The sequence below is a fragment of the Zootoca vivipara genome, chromosome 13 (genome assembly GCF_963506605.1).
Source record: "Zootoca vivipara chromosome 13, rZooViv1.1, whole genome shotgun sequence".
Classification (NCBI taxonomy): domain Eukaryota; kingdom Metazoa; phylum Chordata; class Lepidosauria; order Squamata; family Lacertidae; genus Zootoca; species Zootoca vivipara.
The window spans coordinates 27181811-27201653 of record NC_083288.1 but is presented as its reverse complement, the minus strand read 5'-3'; the positions used below and the strand labels follow the sequence as shown (position 1 = coordinate 27201653).

At 45.7% G+C, this 19843-nt stretch overlaps 1 protein-coding gene across 2 annotated transcripts in view; it reads right to left on the bottom strand.

Annotated features, from left to right (window-relative positions):
• Positions 1-1230: 1230 nt before the first annotated feature.
• TRIM28 (tripartite motif containing 28) overlaps positions 1231-19843 on the bottom strand; it is a 49510-nt gene continuing 30897 nt past the window's right edge. Inside the window, exons 12-17 of one of the 2 annotated variants that reach the window (XM_060281530.1) lie at positions 18020-18239; positions 16555-16862; positions 5881-6001; positions 4733-4807; positions 3558-3692; positions 1231-2461 (exon numbers count right to left, since the gene is read on the bottom strand). In XM_060281530.1, coding sequence (XP_060137513.1) covers positions 2249-2461; positions 3558-3692; positions 4733-4807; positions 5881-6001; positions 16555-16862; positions 18020-18239 — 1072 coding nt within the window. In that variant the 3' untranslated portion in view covers positions 1231-2248. The remainder of the gene's footprint in view (positions 2462-3557; positions 3693-4732; positions 4808-5880; positions 6002-16554; positions 16863-18019; positions 18240-19843) is intronic. The other variant, XM_060281528.1, reaches the window with a different exon arrangement.

The window sequence follows — 19843 nt, the reverse complement described above, 5'->3', positions numbered from 1 at the left end:
AAACAGAGGTACCACTGTATTGTATGCATTAACAACTGTGTTCTCAACAAGCAAAAAATTAATCCAAGCAATTGGGGAACCAATCATCCACTAGTGTGATGTGTTCCAGAGCAGGTTATTTTCAAACCCAGAATTCATTTTTACTCCAAAGGTGCATTTAGGGACATATTTTTTTGCCAGGACCATTAACTCTTATCTAGAGTGCCTTCAACCTGGCACACACCAATCTCAGTTTAGAAACCCACTAAATTCAGCTCCCTCTTAACCTTAACCCCTCCCCACGTTCATTAAATTTAATGCCAGTTTGTTCGGATCATATTTATGACCACCCCCGGAACAATCTATCAGAGAGAAGGTCGCCGCCCATGGGACAGAGGGATATCGACTGAATGATAACCCAGCTTTTACCTTGGGTTTTAATAGGTTTTATGTTTGTAATGTATTTTTGTTGGTGTTTGTCTTTTTGATGCTATGGCCTGTTGGCTTTGCAAATAAAGTTTGTTTTGATTTGATTTATGACCACCCCATTAACTGCCAGGAAATCTCACTTTGGCACTTAAGCCACACTTTCCCAAGAAACTGGATATGAAGTCAAGACTCCACAAGATCAATGTCATCTCCTGTAGGACCACATCTGGATCACAGAACATTCCAAAAGAATGTTGTATCTCAGGTTTCTGCTCATTAGTTTGGTACTCTACAATTGGAACTGGGGGCTTTCACTATAATCACAGAAGCAGCCATCCATTATTTTCATCAGGAATAAACTCTGGCTTATTTTTTTGCTACAGTTACTATTATAACTTTTAGTGCATGCAAGTGAAATGCCTGTTTTATTCGTTTTGTGTCATCCCCACTTTTAGAAAACTTGTCTTGGGACAGCAGGAAGGGATCAATTTTTGAGCCAGGCAGTACAGCTTTCAGACTGCATTATGCCCAGTGGAGGCCAACTCAATAGGGCTAGTGAGGCACTGTCTCACCAAATTCAGGCTGCCGCCACCACCACCACTCCAAGGAATGGCACCACCTTTCATATCCCATCTCAGCCTAAGTGTTACCCCTGTAGAACTGAAAAGGAAGGATGGGGACATTAAACAACACCAGAGTATGCCTTTGTGAATTCTGCCAACTGGGCAGAGATTATCAAATTCACTGTATTCTAACCCCACCGTGATGCAGAAAATAAAAATCAATCTTTCCCACCACCACCAAATTGACAAGACACACCAGTTGCAAACATCTTTTATTTTTCTCGAACATGAAAGAAGCAAAGTCTAAAATATACATAAGCAAAAAAAAAAAGCACATTTTCATGAGAATGGCTCTTGGGATAGTGAGGATAAACTACTGGGACAGAAAGCTTTTGAAGATACGTACAGCCAAAAAGTATGGCTACACGGAAGGGACAACTGGATTTAAAAACCTACAACTACCTTGACTTATGAAAACAGACATCTCTCCTCTTCAACAAACGAATAGAAAAAGCAAGGAGCTCTATTTGGACACAGGAATAAAAAAATATATAATCAAATCACCACCACCTCAGAAAACAGCTGTCACGAAGGCCCAACTACAGTTGCATCTATTAGATGTCCAGGTTGATTTTCACTAGGACTGCATATAAATTGAGAAAAAACACTGTTCAAAAATTCAGACTTGAAAAACAGACAAGGAAAGGAACTCTCACGGCAGTCAAGTATCTTTTAAGTGGCAGAGATTTTCTGTTAGGAGATCCAACTTGTTTCTGGGCCAAAACCTCCCTCCTTGGTGTGTGGAGGTGAGGACTGGGGGGGTGGGAGTGGGAGAATTTAAAAAAATAATAAAAAGGGAACTACAACTTTGTTCCCACTTGGAGCAAGAAAGGAATACAAGAGGAGAGCAAGTTATAGGGTTCTGGATTGCCCCGAATCAATTTCCATTCCAATACAAAAACAAAACAAACAAAAAAACACAAAGTGTATCTGTCAGAACAAGGGCATAAAATTTTTCAAGCGAAAAAAAGAGAGAACAGGTCAGACTATTTATAACCATTATCTAAGCAGTCGAGTTCTACAGTAACTCTTTTTTTAAAAAAAAAAAAAGGCAGAGAGGTGCAGAAGGGAACAAGAAAGACCAGAAGAGTGGAGGGCAGAGACAAAATGAAGGCAGCTTCAAGAGGGTGCCGCCGCCCCCCAAAAAAGAAAAAAAACATTTCCCCTCCTTCGTGGAATGCTGGTCCGTCTGTTAGGAGCAGCTTCTTCACTTCTTTTTAGGTGGCCATTTCCTCGTCCTCACCGCTCTCATCAGCCTTAGAAGAGGTGGCCTCACCAAGGTCGGTGGCTTGTAGAGTGCCACCTTCCTGCGGCTCATCCACATTGATGGGGTCACGGAGCGCCGAGAACTTCCGGTCGCCAAAGGCAGCGCTCAGCTTAGCCTCAAAGAAGCGCTGCAGCCCAATGATGGACTGGACATCTTCCTTGTCCTGATGACACACACACACAAACAAACAAAAAACCAGAGTGTGGGAAAAGCAAGCGATCACTCAAAACTGAGACATCAGGGATATTTATTGCCCACTTGATACACTAGCTGGGGAATGCAGCAGGCAAGAGTGCTCATTATCCTCCAAGTTACATACAGCTGTGCCGTTCCCTGAACTATTTGGTGTTAGGCTGCTGACCGATTTAGATGCCCATTCAATGTTGTCAGCCATCAGGCTCTAATTCAACCTGTGAACACAAGCATGCACGGCCCTCTGTGTGTGAAGAAATAATGTTCAACTTACGTTAAGGACAGAAAGGAGCTACCCATTTAGAACTCACCCTATTCTAATGACTGCACTTAGTTTTAACTGATGTTAATAACACATTATTAAATTGGTGTCAACTGTAACCAGAAACCTCATAGTGAAGAACAGGTAAGAAACCTAATAAATATTATATCTATGTTAAATAAGGGATACTAATGAGCCTGCAAAACAGGTTTTTTATATTAAAACGTTTGCAGGAAGTGTTAACACCAAGTAGAGAACTGCAAAGGTAAATAAATCCCTCGTCTTTGTTATATTCAGTAAATACAGTATCAGTGATTCCCAAACATTCATCACCCACCCCAACCACCTGAAAATTGCTTAGGGTCTTGGCAGACCCCTTGTTTTTTCCTGCCTGTTATTACAATTGGAATTATATGGAGCTGTTACAGCAATATAACAAATAAAAAGCAATAAAAATATAACTGACTAGCAGTACAAATACTGTATTCGGATGTGATGGATGTGCCAACTCCCATCTTCAACCAAAAATCCAGATAAACCACAGGCCATCTGTATGTGGCCTGGGGAACCCTAAGTTTGGGGACCCAGGGATATATTTCCAACGGAAATATATAAACTGTTAAAAGGGAACAACCCCAGATTCAAACACAGCACATCTAGATACTCTACCTACCTAGGGGTAGTCCTGTAGCAGGTTGGTTGGAGATGTTACGTCTGTTTCTGCCACCTCCCCCCCCCCAGGCCACCATTCTAGCCCCCTTAAACCTGTTGTCCTTCTGCCCTTTTGAGCCAGAGGAAGCCTTACCTCTGTCAGCTTATTAAACTGCCTGAACATCTTCCAGACATCCTCTGCAAATTCATCAGGAGAGCCATAGGGTGGTGAGAGCTTCCGCTGCAGCTTGGCTCTGATCAAGGTCAAGTCAATGGTGTTCTGCCCCTCCTGGAGTACACATGGACACAGGAATAAAAACCAAGCTGTATTGAAGAGGTGCTTCTAACGCCTCTCAAGCTATCACAGGCACATGGTTTCAGATGTCCACAAGACACCCAGCAAGCTTGCAATGCAAATAGTGGCATTTGCTGTTATGCGAGTGGCTACCTGCAGGTGGGAATTCCTCTGCCCCATCCTCTTTCAAAGGGATCCTCCTAACACTCCCAAGATCATGCAATATTGTGTTTTCCCTGCCTGGATTGGGAAGCAATACAGCCACAGCATTTGTAGGCCTTTTAAACCATGCAAATGACCCCTTTTGGGGTTTTAAAACTGGTTCTCTCTTCCAGCTTGTGAAGAGGATGGAAATAGGCAAATTGAAAAGTTGGCAGAACTACACCAACGTTTCCTTGGAGCTAAGCAGGAGTGAAAAGGGGGGGGGGAGTTACCAGGGTGATTTGCAGGTCTGCCTGTTAGAGCAGATTGGAGTTGCAACTCTATCAAGAGCAGGGGTTGCCTCCAGTTGTTCTGAACTATAACTCCAATCATCCCTTATCATTAGCCATGCTGGCTGGGGATGATGGGAACTGCAGTCCACCGCTTCCAGAGGCCACATGAGCTGCTCCTGTATTCATACCTGCCAAGTTGCTGTCAGAGAAATAAGGGACCGGGACGGAAATAGCAGACCGGAAGTAGCGCTGCCGCCATTTTGGAACTGGGCGGAGCATGCTCAGAAGTGACTTTTGATGCTGCTTTGCCCAGTTCCAAAATGGCCGTCCGGGGGACTTGGCAGCTATGCCTGTATTACAAAATACCCTTCTCCATGGAAGGCAAAAGGTGGGTGAGGGGAGGACCAGAGCTGAAAAAGAACAGGACACTCACTGCATTTAAATCCATAAAAACCACTCCAATACTTTGGGAGTGGGGGGGACAAAAGGACAAGGGATAATACTTGCCATAAACACGTTAACATTTTACAACTAAAAGAAGCACCGTTGAGGTGATTAGATATTCAACATTCCCCCATATATCACATACGACAGACTTACTAGGGTATTGGTGAGCCGGTGGAGCGGCCTGCATGGCTCATAACACAGTAACTCAAGGAGAACCTGCTCACATCTCTGTGGGAGACAAAACAGAGAAGGTGGTTAGTGGCAAAAGCAATTAAGGTGACTAAGCTGCAAATCGGAAGCCTGCAAGATACATGGTTGTGTATGCTTATTGCCAGGTCCTCTCCATCATCATTTCAGTGTTTTGCAACATCCAGGAATCAGCTGGTTAAATCAGGTCCATATTGGAAGACTAGTACTGCTTTGCCCACCCTTTCTCCTAGGGTCTTTTAAGCTTACACAGCTGGCAGAATTGTACCTCTACGCAGCTCACTGTAGCCCTGGCCAGGTTCAGGACCAGCTAACCTCAACCTGATGTTTCAGATTGTATTTCTATAATCACCCCTGAACATTGGGTCATGCAGGCTGACAGGAGCTGCTGCCGATAGGTGCCATACTGGGGAAGGGTGGTCCATATGGCCCCTGTGGCTCTCGGTGGAAAAAAATGTGGCTAGGGGGCCACAGAGGGAAATGAGATGTGAAGATTTTTTTATTAAAAAAATCCTGATTGGCTGGCTAGCCGCTTGGCCAATCACAACTGGGTAAGAGGGTGGGCCCGTTTTGACCGGTAGAGCCTGAGATCCAGAACCCCCATGTCAGGCAAGTGCAGTGGTGGGATGGGAATGGGTAGGACTGGGAGTGAGCCACAGCTGCTTGTTGCTGCTGCCAGTTCTGGGCCCGGTGGCAGCCTGGGCCTGACACTGCAGGGTGCAATCCACCCCAGCGCCTAGCCAACCAGGGCCGCCTGGTGCAAGGAGGGGTTTAACTCAGGGTTAGCCAAGGCATCGCCCTCCAGATGATGTTCAACTCCAGTCTCAGCCAACAATGAATGGTCAGGGACAATGGGACGACATCCTACCCCATTCCTGGGATTGGATGCTGTTATAATTATATGTGCTGGGTTGCTTCTCTTTGCTCCAGACCTTGTCTCCTTTAAAGGTCAGGCCAACCCCGAAGCATTCATAGAATCATAGAGTTGGAAGAGACCACAAGGGCCATCCTCCAAAGAAGGAGACTTGTCAGCTCTGCCCAAACCATCAGCCAGAGCAAGCTGTTTTTCTTCTAAAGACAGGGCAGACTAGTACCTGCTGGTCAGCAACTGACAGCAGCTTCACCTCCCCATCTATGGAGACTGGAGTCAAGTCGGTCCCATCCTCTTCAATGGCTCTCACTGGCTGCTCACACAACAGACACTTCCATTCCTGGCTGCACGGGGAAAGTGAGAGAGAAGTTTGTTGAGTATTGTTCCAAGGTTGGCCACCGCTACAGTACAGCCAGGGAGAAATCCTGACAACTTGCATTTGGAATTTTTTATTTTGTGATTTCGTTTCCATTGTTGCTACTTTTAAGTTAGCTTAGAACAGGCACGCCCAGCGGGTAGATCGTGATATACCAGTAGATCACCGGACGTCTGTAGTAGATCACTGGCACCCCCCAAAGAAACCCAAGAACTTTGGCTCCCCTAAAAAAAAGCTAAACATTTTAGCCCTGCAGCCCATAAAAATCTCAACTTTTACCTGAACCCCCCAAAAGGGGGTAGATCACTGCCAGTTTCTAACTCTGCAAGTAGATCGCAGTCTATTGGGAGTTGCCCACCCTGGCTTAGAAGGTTCCATTCCCCACCCCATTTATTTATTTACTAGCTTTTTAAAATAATTTTTATTAATTTTGCATATTGAAAAACAAAAACACATACACAATAAGTAACATATTGTCCCCCTTCTTCTATTTATTTACTAGCTGGCCCGGCCACGTGTTGCTGTTGCTCATCCGTGTGATTCCCCCCACCCTGTGCCAATCCATTACGTATCCTGCCCCCTCCTCCCCCCACCCCCGGCTTATCCCCGATTCCCGCCACCCTGTCCCAACCCATGACGTATCACGCCCGCTCCTCCCCCCACCCCACCCGGCTAATCCCTGTGACTGGTGCCACCATGACCTGACCTATCCCGTCCCCTCCTCCCCCCAACCCCCACCCAGGCGACTCAGTACCTCCATTCGACCTAGTATGTAAATAGGAGCAGAGGTGCTGTTGAGAGGGAAGGTTTTATAAGTACAGTACCAGTGTAGCCGCCGCTAGAGGGCGCTGGTTTGCAACCTGGTTCTTTTCACAGCATGCATTTTCGTCTGAGTGGTATGTTTTGAAACACAGGGTTTTGGGGGTTTTACCTGGCACAGGTGTGGCATCGCTACGCAACCAGTATGGGGCTACTCTCATATTCGCATGTGGCATTGTGTCAAAATTTAAACGCAATTGGTCAAGCGTTTTTGGTGAAAAGTGGATGCTAACGGACATGGCCAGTTTACATACATACGTGTGTGTGTGTGTGTGTGTGTGTGTGTGTATCTCCTGAAAGGGTGCTACATATTTATTTCCATTGGAGCAGTTACCGTGTTTCCCCAAAAATAAGACACTGTCTTACAGTGGTCCCTCGACTTACGAACTTAATCCGTTTCGAATGCACATTCGTAGGTCGAAAAGTTTGTAAGTCGAAAAGCGGAAATGGATTAATTCGTTCCGGAGCCTAGGAAAAAGACCCAGACACCCAGTTTTTTGTGCAAAACTCTTCATCAAGTGCACTTTAAAGGCTTGCAAACTGCACAGCAACATTACTTTTCAATAATAAACATTTACAACAGCACTTTATCGTTTTTTGGGGACCTGATGCAGGTCACTTCAGGGCACTTTAAAGGCAGGCAGGCAGGCAGGCACACTCAACATGTCTCAGACAACACTTCTAAACCTTACTCAACACAGTTTTTGGACCTGATGCAGGTCACTGCAGTGCTTTTCAAAGACAGGCAGGCACAACGAGCATGCCTCAGCCAACATTTTAAAGCATTACACACCTCAGCTTTGGAACATGTTAAGGACACTTGTGTGCAATTCTAAGGCAGGCACTCTTCGAAGGAACATGCCTCACCCTCAAGTTACATTTCTTTATACCACACACCTCAACTTGGGAACAGGAAACCAATTCCAAGAGGAGGCAGAGGGTGACAACTGGGAATAACAGCAAGGTTCTTCCTCCTGCCTTGCCTGCTGCCTCTGTCTCTTGCGGAGCATTGCTCGCCATGGGGCAACGACCACATTATCAAAGTGCTCCACAGCTTCCTGGGCTGCAGCCTGATCCTCACTGAGATCGTTCACAAAGCTCTGCAGCTCTCCCCACAGTTCGCAGGCCCTCTTATAAGACAAAGGCAACTGCCTCGGCTCTTCCTCCTGCTCCTCAGGTGTGCCTGGCTGCACCCCTTGCTGCTCCTGTTCCTGCAGGCTCAACAGGTCCTCGGTGGAAAAGTTCAAGGTTGTGTCCCTCAACCAATTCTTCCACGTCCTGTGTTGAAACCTCCAGGCCCATGGTCTGCCCCAGGGAGACGATCTCCTCTACCACGGCCTGCTCCTGTGTGCTGGATTCAGTGGAGGAAACGCAGGCTGCCCACAAGTTCTGCCAGCAACTGTTGAGGTTCCTCTGGCTGACACTGTCCCACGCAATTTTGATGAGCTGCAGGCAGCTCAAAATATCGAAATGGTGCTTCCAGTAGTCAGCCAGAGTGATGCCTGACCCATCCGTCATGTCCAGGCAACGCCGGAACAGCTCCCTCATGTACAACTTCTTCAAGTTGGCAATCAGTTGCTGGTCTATCGGCTAGATGAGGGGGGTGGTGTTGGGTTGCAGGAAGATTACTCGGATGAACTTGAATTCCTCCGCCAAGTCTTCTTCCAGCCCAGGAGGATGTTCAGGCACTTTGTCCACCAAGAGGATGGCCTTCAGGGGCAGGTTCTTCTCCTGGAGGTACCTCCTCACTGTTGGACCAAACACCTGGGTCACCCAGTCCACAAACAGGACCCGTGTGACCCAAGCCTTGGCGTTGGACCGCCACATGACACTCTGCCTCTCCTTGTTGACTTTGTGCTTCTTGAAAGCATGGGGGTTCTCCGAATGGTAAACCAGCAGAGGCTTTACCTTCAGATCACCCCTGGCATTTGCACAGAAGAGGAGGGTGAGGCGGTCCTTCATCAGCTTGTGGCCAGGCATCTTGGTCTCCTCCTGTGTGATGAAGGTCCTCCTTGGCATCCTTTTCCAAAAGAGGCCAGTCTCATCACAACTGAAGACCTGCTCCGGAAGGTAGCCCTCAGCAGTCACGGTCTCCAAGAACTCCGTGAGGATTCTTCCGCTGCAGCCAGATCCGAACTTGCAACCTCTCAGTGTCGGACGACGCTGCGGATACCGGACCTCATCTTGAATTTCTCAAACCACCCACGGCTTGCCTTGAACTCTTCCTGTGAAGTTCCTGGCTGCTGGGCGATCAGGTCAGCATGCAAGGCCCTGGCCTTGGCACACACGACTGCCGAAGTCACAGTGTCCCCTGCACGCTCCTTCTCGCGGATCCACAGCAGCAGCAACTTCTCCACCTCGTCCATGATGGGAGGCCGGTTCTTGGAAATGATCGTGACACCCTTGGCTGTCTCACGACCCATAATCTTCTCCTTGTCCTTGAGGATGGTCGCAATGGTCGAAGCACTCCTGCCGTACTCTCTTGCAAGGTCCACCACTCGCATGCCTTGCTCATGCTTGCGGATGATGTCCTGCTTGACCTCCAAGAGAATCAGCTCCCTCTTGCGCTTCCCGGACTCTGCTGGCTTCTTTGGTGCCATGACACCACAAACACTAGGAAGGAAACAAAACATCATTAGGATCCTGAAGACAAAAGAGCAGAAAGTGCGCTTTAACATGGCATGGAAAAAAGTTCCCTTTAACCAGACATGCAATTTAGCAGCAAGTTGCAAAGAGCAGAAACCAAAAAGAACTCTTAAAACAGCAGAAAGGCCAGAAAGCAAAAAGGAGCCTTAAACCTGCTCAGAAAACCTAAACACAACCTCATGGCCAGCCTGAAAAATTTAGCATCAAGGTGCAAGGACCACAGGCAAAGAAAAAAAATTTACACATGGCATGGGGAAAAGTGCAATTAAACCAGACATTCAGTTTAGCATTAAAGTGCAAAGACAACAGGCAAAGGTGGGGGGCATTAAACATGGCATGGAAAGAACACCCCCCTACACACACACAAAAGACCCACCCCACAACCCCCACAGTAAAGAGAAGGAAAATCAACCTACCTTTCCAGCAGTAGAAAATTGCAGGAAAAAGAAACTCCAACACTCTCCAAGCAACTCCAACTGGCTCCAAATCTCTCTCTCCCCAACACCGCTCCATGCCTCGTACAACCCAGAGGTCTGGAAGCATGGCACAGGGGTTTTAAAGCCTCTCATACACAAAGCGCCATAGGAGAAGCAATTTTCAGGGGAAAATATTCAGAAAAATTCATAAGTCAAGGAAACCGCATCTAAAACCGCCAACGGTTTTCCGTTCAGATGTAGAAAAATTCATAAGCGTGCGGCCATTTTTTCCCATTCATTAGTCGACAAAAGAAAACAGACTATGGCTTATTTTCAGGAGATGTCTTATTTTATTGTTAAAAATGGTACAGCAATCTACATTTATTCAAATATGGTTAAGTCGTCTTCTTCTGGAATATCGTCATAACTCGCCAAACCCATAATTCCATCCTGAATTTCTTGCGACTCCATTTCCTTTAGAACCATTGGCCCCAATCTTTCATGTCGAGCAATAAAGCTCTCAGTAAATGAGCAGCTCTTATCCAGGTAACCTGCTCGGAGTGCATTGGCAACAACACTGTCAGTGATTTTATCCCATGAATTCTTCACCCAAATCACGACCTCTTGCAGGCTAGGTTTCACAAAGTTTCCACACTGATTTCTTGTCATTCTATTTTCAATGTAGTCATTAATTTCCATATGCAAATGGTCTTTGAATGGCTTGTTTATTGCAATATCAAGAGTCTGCAGATAGGCAGTCATTCCTGCAGGAATCATTATTTGATCTATCCTTCTCTCTGCAAGGAACTTCTTCATGTCTTTAGCACGGTGAGTGCTGGCTGAATCCCAGACTAGCAGACCTCTTTGGCCACCTCGCGTAACAAGTGGCAGCATTAAATCAAGCCACTTCCTTATAACTGCTTGTGTGCACCAGGCTTTTTCGGTTTCAAGAACATAAATGCCGGAAACACGTTCAATCTTATCTTTCTTGCCCTTAGTGATGAGAACAGGTGTGGCTTTCTTTCCATCCAGACGAATCGCCAAAATACAGGTAACACGTGGACTTTCGTGACCAGTGGAGGGAACGTAGATTGAGGAGGCACCCCTCTGCTCAACTGTCATTTGGGCTCCTTGACCCATGAACACTGCAGTTTCATCCATAGCAATCATGTTGCAAAGTTGGTATTTAGAAAAGTCGATGCCATCAACAAAGGACTTGAACGCAAGTGCTCGCTTAACAATTTCAGCATCTTCCAACTTAAACAGTGTTGTTGATTTCCTGAGAGACAGTTCATATCGCTGAAGGAAGCCAGCCAGCCATTTTTCCGATGCTTTGAATTCAGAGGATATTTCAAATTGTGGTGCCATTTCAAGGGCAAATGCTTGAATATCAGCCCTGCGCACAACCAAAGCCTTTGCTCTCCTGTCAACGATCCATTCACTGATCATGTCTTCCAGCTCAGGAACTGAAGGTTGCCGACCTGCACCACACTTACGCTTCTTAGCATTTCCTATGACCACCTGCAGACTGAGGTTATCGTATTCTGCCCGCCATTTTTGGACCATTCGGATATCCAATTTCTTCTCCTTGCAGAACGCCGCAAGATTCTTGCCCTGGGAGTCCTCCACAATTCCTTTCTTGTACTCAACAGAATAACTCTTTCTTTTTGCACTCATCTTGTCTGGGGGTTGGTGCTGGTTGGTGCTGGAGGAGAGAGACCCACCTTGCTGAGTAAAACGGCAGCCACAACTTTACTTCTTCCCCCTGATGACACACAATACAGTGGTACCTCGGTTTAAGTACACAATTGGTTCCGGAAGTCTGTACAGTACAGTGGTACCTCGGTTTATGAACACAATTGGTTCCGGAAGTCTGTTCATAAACTGAAGCGTTCATAAACTGAAGCAAACTTTCCCATTGAAAGTTATGGAAAGTGGATTAATCTGTTGCAGACAGTCCGCGGAGTACTTAAACTGAAGTGTTCATAAACTGAAGCAAACTTTCCCATTGAAAGTAATGGAAAGTGGATTAATCCGTTCCAGACGGGTCCACAGAGTACTCAACCTGAAGCGTACTTAACCCGAAGTATGGGTGTAATTGGTTCTGGAAATCCGTACTTAACCTGAAGCGTACTTAACCTAAAGCGAACTTTCCCATTGAAAGTAATGGAAAGTGAATTAATCCATTCCAGATGGGTCCGCGACGTTTGTAAACCGAAAATTTGTAAACTGAGGTGTTCATAAACTGAGGTTCCACTGTACTTAACCTGAAGGGAACTTTCCCAAAGTAATGGAAAGTGGATTAATCTGTTCCACAGCGTACTCAACCTGAAGCATACTTAACCCGAAGTATGAGTGTAATTGGTTCTGGAAATCCGTACTTAACCTGAAGCGTACTTAACCTAAAGCGAACTTTCCCATTGAAAGTAATGGAACATGGATTAATCCGTTCCAGACAGTACTGGAAAGTACTCAAACCGAGGCGTACTTAAACCGAGGTATGGCTGTACCTAAAACAGAGCGTCTTGCTCCTCACTTCACTGAGGAGACTTACTTTCACTTTCTATGTCTCCCTCTATGCCTCAGCTTACAGCAAGCACAAAACCACCGGGACCTGACAGGGGGAGCCGCTTCTTGTTGAGGGGGCTGCCCGCATGTCTCCTAGCCTCCATCCTACTGTAGGAGCCGCCCTCCAGCTGCTGCCCGCCGTCTTTACCGCTCTGCGCCAATATGCTGCAAAGCCATGCCTATCGAGGGCCGTCTTAAGGGTGCTGCCGCGTCCAGCCTCACCTCTTCCTTGGCGCTGTCCAGAACTGTGCCTATCACTATGTCTTATTTTGGGGGTATGGCTTATATTGCGCAAATGCTTAGAAATCCGGCTACGGCTTATTTTATGGGTATGTCTTATTTTCGGGGAAACACGGTAAGAGATCAGAGCTGCTACAGCTGCCCTTTAGTTTAATTTAGAGATTTAAGGTTCTACTATTCATTCATTGATTTCTTCCTAAGCCATCCATAGCTAATCTTTGCAAACGTGTGGTGGGGAGTGCATGAGGACTATCTGGGTGATGGATTGGAACCTATGTGGATTTCACCATTGGAGACCAAAGCCAATAAAAGGTTAAATATGGAAACCAAGTGGTTGAAATATAGGCATATGCTGTTGGAAGTGGAGGGTAAATTTAAATTAAAGTTATATGATCAGCTTAAAGATAAGCTAGATGATTGGTTACAGTATCATCAGATTAATGAAGTGTTCAGGATGGACAACAAGAATATAGGTTTTCAAACAGATAAATCCAGAGTTTGGAAACAGAATTGTGGGAGACAAAGACAAAAAATCTTTCTAAGATGTATAATTTGTTGCTGGAGTGGCATATGAAAGATGAACAAGTAAAATCGGTAATAATTGATTGGGCAAAAGGTGTGGGACGTCATATAATGTTAAGTGACTGGGAGAGGTTGTGGAAAAAAGGTTTTAAATTTACTGCATGTACCGTTCTGAAAGAAAATATGATGAAAATGATGTACAGGTGGTATTTAACACTGGTAAAATGAGCAAAGATGTATCATACATTGGACAATAAGTGTTGGAAATGCAAAAAGAAAGAAGGAAACTTTTCCCACATGTGGTGGACATGTCCCAAAGAGACTTCTGGGAAAAGATATATAATGAAATGAAAAAAGTGTTGAAAGTCATTTTATTAAAAGGCCATAAGCCTTTTTGCTTGGAATAGTAGGGGAAGAAATTCCCAAAAAGGACACATTCTTTCTGTATGCCACAACAGGTGCAAGATTATTTATTGCCATAGATGAATGGCAAATGAAATTGATGGACTTTATGGAACTCGCCAAACTGACTGGGAGACTCCGTGACCAGGAAGAGGAGACGGTGGAAGAAGATTGGAAGAAATTTAAATTATATTTGAAAAATATTGTAATATTTATTATGCTGGAATTCTTAGGGAAGTTGATATAAGCTTTCGGGTTAGAAATAGGATTTATGTTTAGTATCTCAATCAATCAATATACTTTATTCGACCGATAGTCAGAACAAAAACATTTCTCAATACAAAGATAAACATATAAAACTGAAGGCATTAGGGGATACATAAAATATAAAAATATAAATGGGGTATGTATCCCGCTGATGCCCTCAGTTTTATATTATTTATATACTAAACCTCCTACAGGTAACCCACATCAAGACATTCGATTATACGTTTCCGACACTTGAGCGCCAGGAAAAGGAATTTAGCCACTGAGAAGGTTATTTTCCCAGTGGGCTTGTTTAGCAAATATGCTGCCTGCCGTTCTCTTAGTCGGGAACTAAACTGAGATAAATACGGGGCTATAAGACATTGCCTTAAATCATTATAAAAGGGACAACTCAGTAGAATGTGTTCTGTAGATTCTACCTCACTCAAGGCACAATGGCACATTCTCTGACCGTATGGGACTCCTCCAAATCTTCCCCTCAAAACCGCCGAATCAAGGACATTCAGTCTAGCCGCAGTTAGTAGTCTGCGGTATTCCACGTAGTGGATATCCGCCAGGTAACGGGCTGGTGCAGACCGATACACCTGCTCCCCTAAAAACATCCCAGATTTCACGCGGGCTGTGTCCTCCTGTCTGGCAATATCCCCCAATCTCTGAGCGATCATCGCTTTAGCGCGACTGAACGTCATGGACTCAATATAAAGGGAGGACAGACCGCACTTTTGCACTTCCTCTACCACTTCCCTTTCCCATGGAGATTTAAAATTATCCCTCAGAATCAGGGGGGCCAAACCCATCGGTCTGAAACATAGTTTGAGCCATAGCCATAATTTCGCTTTCAGGGCCACATACGTAAAGGCTTGGCAACCGGTCTCCAATCTCATGATCACACCCGCAACAGAAGGGGGGATCCTGAGAATGGCCCTGAGGAATTGTGTTTGGATGGATTCCAAGCTTACAAAGTTCCTACGCGTACCCAAGGCAATGCCCACCAAAAGTAGTGGGAGAACTTTCATTTTAAAGAGTCGCAGGGCAACATCCACTGTTTGTGCCTGTTTCTTGGAGTACAGGGATCTAATCAACAGAGCTGCTTTAGAAGCATTTGCGGCTATATATTCTCTGTGTGCCAAGAAGGACCTGTTTGATCGAACTATCTGACCCAGGTATTTGAAGCAACTAACCTGCTCTATGGGAATACCATTAATTGACCACAAATTAGGTTTTGGTCGAGCAGCAAATACCATTATTTTGGTCTTGGCATAATTAAGATGGAGCTCGTGTTGGACTTTATGGAACTCGCCAAACTGACTGGGAGACTCCGTGACCAGGAAGAGGAGACGGTGGAAGAAGATTGGAAGAAATTTAAATTATATTTGAAAAATATTGTAATATTTATTATGTTGGAATTCTTAGGGAAGTTGATATAAGCTTTCGGGTTAGAAATAGGATTTATGTTTAGTATCTCTAAGATGTGTTTAGTTATGATGATGATGATGATTTTTTATTATTGGTAACATCAAGATTTAGTTTAATTGTTTCCTGGAAAACTGCTAAAGATGATTAAAAGTGAAATTCAGACGGGGGGACTCGGGGAAGTCACCCAAGAAGGTTAAGGAAAGTATGAACTGATAAGAATGTGAGTGTGGTTTGTTTTCTTTTGTTTTTGTGTGGTTGTTTGCGTTTCTATAAAATGAATTTTTAAAAAGTTTTTTTAAAAAAAACCTACTATCCAAACACCTTCAATAATTGTGGTGGGGAACCTGTGGCCCTCCAACACCCATCAGCATTGGTAATGCTTAGGAATGTTCCCAGATACACAAAGTCTGCATTAACTGCAGATCATTAAGAGAGAAAGGAAAATTCATTTTGATGATTTCCAAGGGGGAAATTAAAAGACGCCTGCTTCTTGGGAGAAAAGCAATGACAAACCTAGACAGCATCTTAAAAAGCAGAGACATCACCTTGCCGACAAAGGTCCGTATAGTTAAAGCTATGGTTTTCCCAGTAGTGATGTATGGAAGTGAGAGCTGGACCATAAAGAAAGCTGATCGCCGAAGAATTGATCCTTTTGAATTATGGTGCTGGAGGAGACTCTTGGGAGTCCCATGGACTGCAAGAAGATCAAACCTATCCATTCTTAAGGAAATCAGCCCTGAGTGCTCCCTGGAAGGACAGATCGTGAAGCTGAGGCTCCAATACTTTGGCCACCTCATGAGAAGAGAAGAATCCTTGGAAAAGACCCTGATGTTGGGAAAGATTGAGGGCACTAGGAGAAGGGGACGACAGAGGACAAGATGGTTGGACAGTGTTCTCGAAGCTACGAACATGAGTTTGACCAAACTGCGGGAGGCAGTGCAAGACAGGAGTGCCTGGCGTGCTATGGTCCATGGGGTCACGAAGAGTCGGACACGACTAAACGACTAAACAACAACAACAAGGGGGACACTCAAGTGTTTTGCTGAAGGACTTCCCTTCTGCAGCACTACAGGAATAGAAATATTGGGCAGAGTTATCTTCATAAGACTTGCTGCTTGTGCCACTACCACCATTCCTGACTTACAAGCCCCGTCTTCTCCTCCAGAGCCAATAGGAGGAACACCAAGATGCACAAGACGACATTTAGGAATAGGGAAGCCCATACCTGGGGATTTCCTGGAGAGCAGGCAGGTGACAATCCAGGTGGTAGCACTTCTTGCAGCCATCACACATGACTACAGCACCAGCTTTCAGGCAGACTCTGCAGGAAGCAGCTTCGTCCCCGTTGGCAGCGCCATCGTGGCTGTGAACAGACTGCATTTCCATAGCAGAGCTGGTGCTGCCACTGGGGGAGATGAGCCGGGGCGCTGAGGAGCCTTCTGGAATCAAAGCATCCTGGGGGAGCACCACTGGCTTAGTGTCTTTAGCATCAACAGAAGCTGGGTGGTCAATAGCTGCCTCCATCTGCTCCTCCTAGAGGAGGGAGAACAGAGAGGGAGTCAGGACAGAAGCACAACAGGAAAATGCACAGGGAAAGCAGTGCAAAGAATAAAGAGCACCTCTCATTATTAGGGCACAGGGTGAAATAAATCTGTTCCCACAAACCAGCTGGGATGAATTTAGTGAATTATAGTGATGCAGATTATGCAATAGTCTCATGTTTGATCCTCACCACTTCCGCATATACATTTATTGTGTTTTTAGAAATATTTCTGAACAGCTTAATATCTAGAAATGTATAACAGACACAATGGAAAAAATGAAAACTGATTATATTTTTTTTTAAAAAAAAACTGATTTTATAAGATGCAGGAGACATCCCAGAGATCATGTCCACATTGTCAATATTGAGCTAGACCAGGCATAGGCAAACTCGGCCCTCCAGATGTGTTTGGGACTACAACTACCATCATCCCCAGCTAACAGGACCAGTGGTCAGCGATGATGGGAATTGCAGTCTCAAAACATCTGGAGGGCCAAGTTTGCCTATGCCTGGGCTAGCCCAACACCACACAGGAATTTACTCCCTTCATAAAAATTGGGGGGAGCACACAAGTATTCTTCCACTCAAAAATCACACTGGTTTTTCCTTGAACAGCTCCTAGAACAATGGACGGGTATCCACCTTGCAGCTGCCAGGGACAGTCCAGTTAAACCTGTCCCCCTATTATCCAGCCTCCCCACTGCTTAGCTGATAAAGGATCAGAAGACTGCACTATTTTCTGGACACTGATGGTACTCTAGGAGCTCCCTACGTCTTTCAGCTTTAACGCAGACTGAAGATGCCCAATTAGATGTCCTTGTCATACTAGCTGGAGGGAGAGGATGAATACAGATCGGTCCATCTGCAGCAGGGATCCCTGCTTCACTGGTCAAGTTAATCCAGGCACACTTCAACCCCTGGGAACTGCAGCAGCATGCTCTGGCCCACTTTCAGCAGTGGTGGGCTGGAGGGACTTACTTTACTTGACTGTGTGCAAAACATGGAACTCCCTATGGACTGAACAGGAGGCAATGGTGGTGGTTTTTAAAGGGGGTGGTATTCACAAGTGAGCAGGATTGCTACATGCAGCTAGCAATACTCACCACCCCACCCTGATCTAAGCTAACCCTAAAGGGTCAACGCTGACCTTCACTGCTGCCGGCAGCCCTGCTAAATGGGCAGCGGCAGCTGCAGCTTGCTGAACCCCACGTTCGATCACAATGAGATTGAAGTCTTCAGTGGAAGAGCCAGGAAACACCTTGAAGACAGGTGGCTGGTTGTCCGCTGTCAGGTCCACATCCAGCCGCTCCAGACTGACACGGGGCACCTTGCGCACGGTGCCACTCTCTCCATCTTGGCCACGGGTCCTGAAGCATAGTAGGAAACCCATGTTAGGAACTGCACACCTGGCCTTGCTGTATAGACAGCAAAGTCTAGGAATTTAAGATCCTAGGCCCTCTTGCCTTAGATTTAAAGTTGAAAATCGTGTACAGTGGTACCTCGCAAGACGAAATTAATTCATTCCACGAATCGTTTCGTGTTGCGATAATTTTGTCTTGCAAAGCGCAGCTTCTCATAGGAATACATTGAAATTTAATTCATGTGTTCCTATGGGGGGGAGCGCAAAAAAAGGCGCCGACTCACCCGCCACGGCCAGAGGTTTTTCATATTTTAAGGGGAGGGGGAAGCAGGAGGAGGGCCAGGGAGAGGCTCGCTCCGTCCCTCCTTCCCCAGCAGCCGTTCGCGCGCCCAACCAGACAAGACAGCCCCGTTCGCGCGCAGGCTGTCTGGTTGGCCTCTCCCGTTCACGCGCAGGCGGCTTAAGGTGAGTGAGGGGGGGTCCGGCTGCTGCGGAAGCCAGGCGATGGCGGTGGCGGAAGCACAAGGCGGGCGGGTGGCGACGGAAGCGCAAGGCGGGCGGGCTCCCCGGAGGAGACTTGGTGTGACTTTCTCCTCCTCGCGGTGCCCTGCTTCGTCTTGCAAGTCTGCCAAAAAATCGCAAAGCATTTTCGTCTTGCAATTTTTTCGTGCTGCAAGGCGTTCGTCTAGCGAGGTACCACTGTATGTTAAGCCTCAGAAATTACAAAGGTCTAGCTGAAGTCTGCAATACCTAGTGGGAAAAGAAAGTCGCCCGCTGATACCACCCTATCAACACACCTATTCAATAACACTCCTGCAAGACTACACCACACCACCATTCAGCTGTTGTAGTGTTATCTAGGATGGAACTGGTTTTATAGGCTTAATGAGTAGACAGCAGCCTTCTATCTAGTCCAGCTCAAGGCAAAATGCACTTCCTAATGATCAGACCTGAGCTCCCAGAACATGGCAACTCTCAAGCTTTCCATCTGCTTGGAAATTTGATTGGAATGTGTCACATGGATGGGCAAAATAAAATTCTCGTTTGCACCAAGAATTCCAGTCCAGCAACACAACCAGTTTTAATACCTATTACCTCTTGCAGACAAGGATGCTTGGTGGTTTAGTTTTAGTTCCAAAAGAAAAGGTTATTCAGGTCTTATTCTGAAGAACTGCTAAGGTCATACTTTCATGCAGGAATAATTCTTGTTCGAGGCATTTTGTGACTGGGGGTGGGGAGTGGAAAGAGTTACCCAGCAACCGCATGATGCTGCCCTTCAATAGGCATCTCATACATTTACTGTCAAGAGGTACAGGTAGGTAGCCATGTTGGTCTGAGTCGAAGCAAAATAAAAAAATTCCTTCAGTAGCACCTTAAAGACCAACTAAGTTTATATTTTGGTATGAGCTTTCGTGTGCATGCACACTTCTTCAGATACTGAAGAAGTGTATCTGAAGTGTATCTGAAGAAGTGTGCATGCACACGAAAGCTCATACCAAAATATAAACTTAGTTGGTCTTTAAGGTGCTACTGTCAAGAGGTAGTAAATAGAATCTATATTTTAGGCAAGTTATCACTCCACTTTTTCAAAGTAGCCTACAAATCTACAAA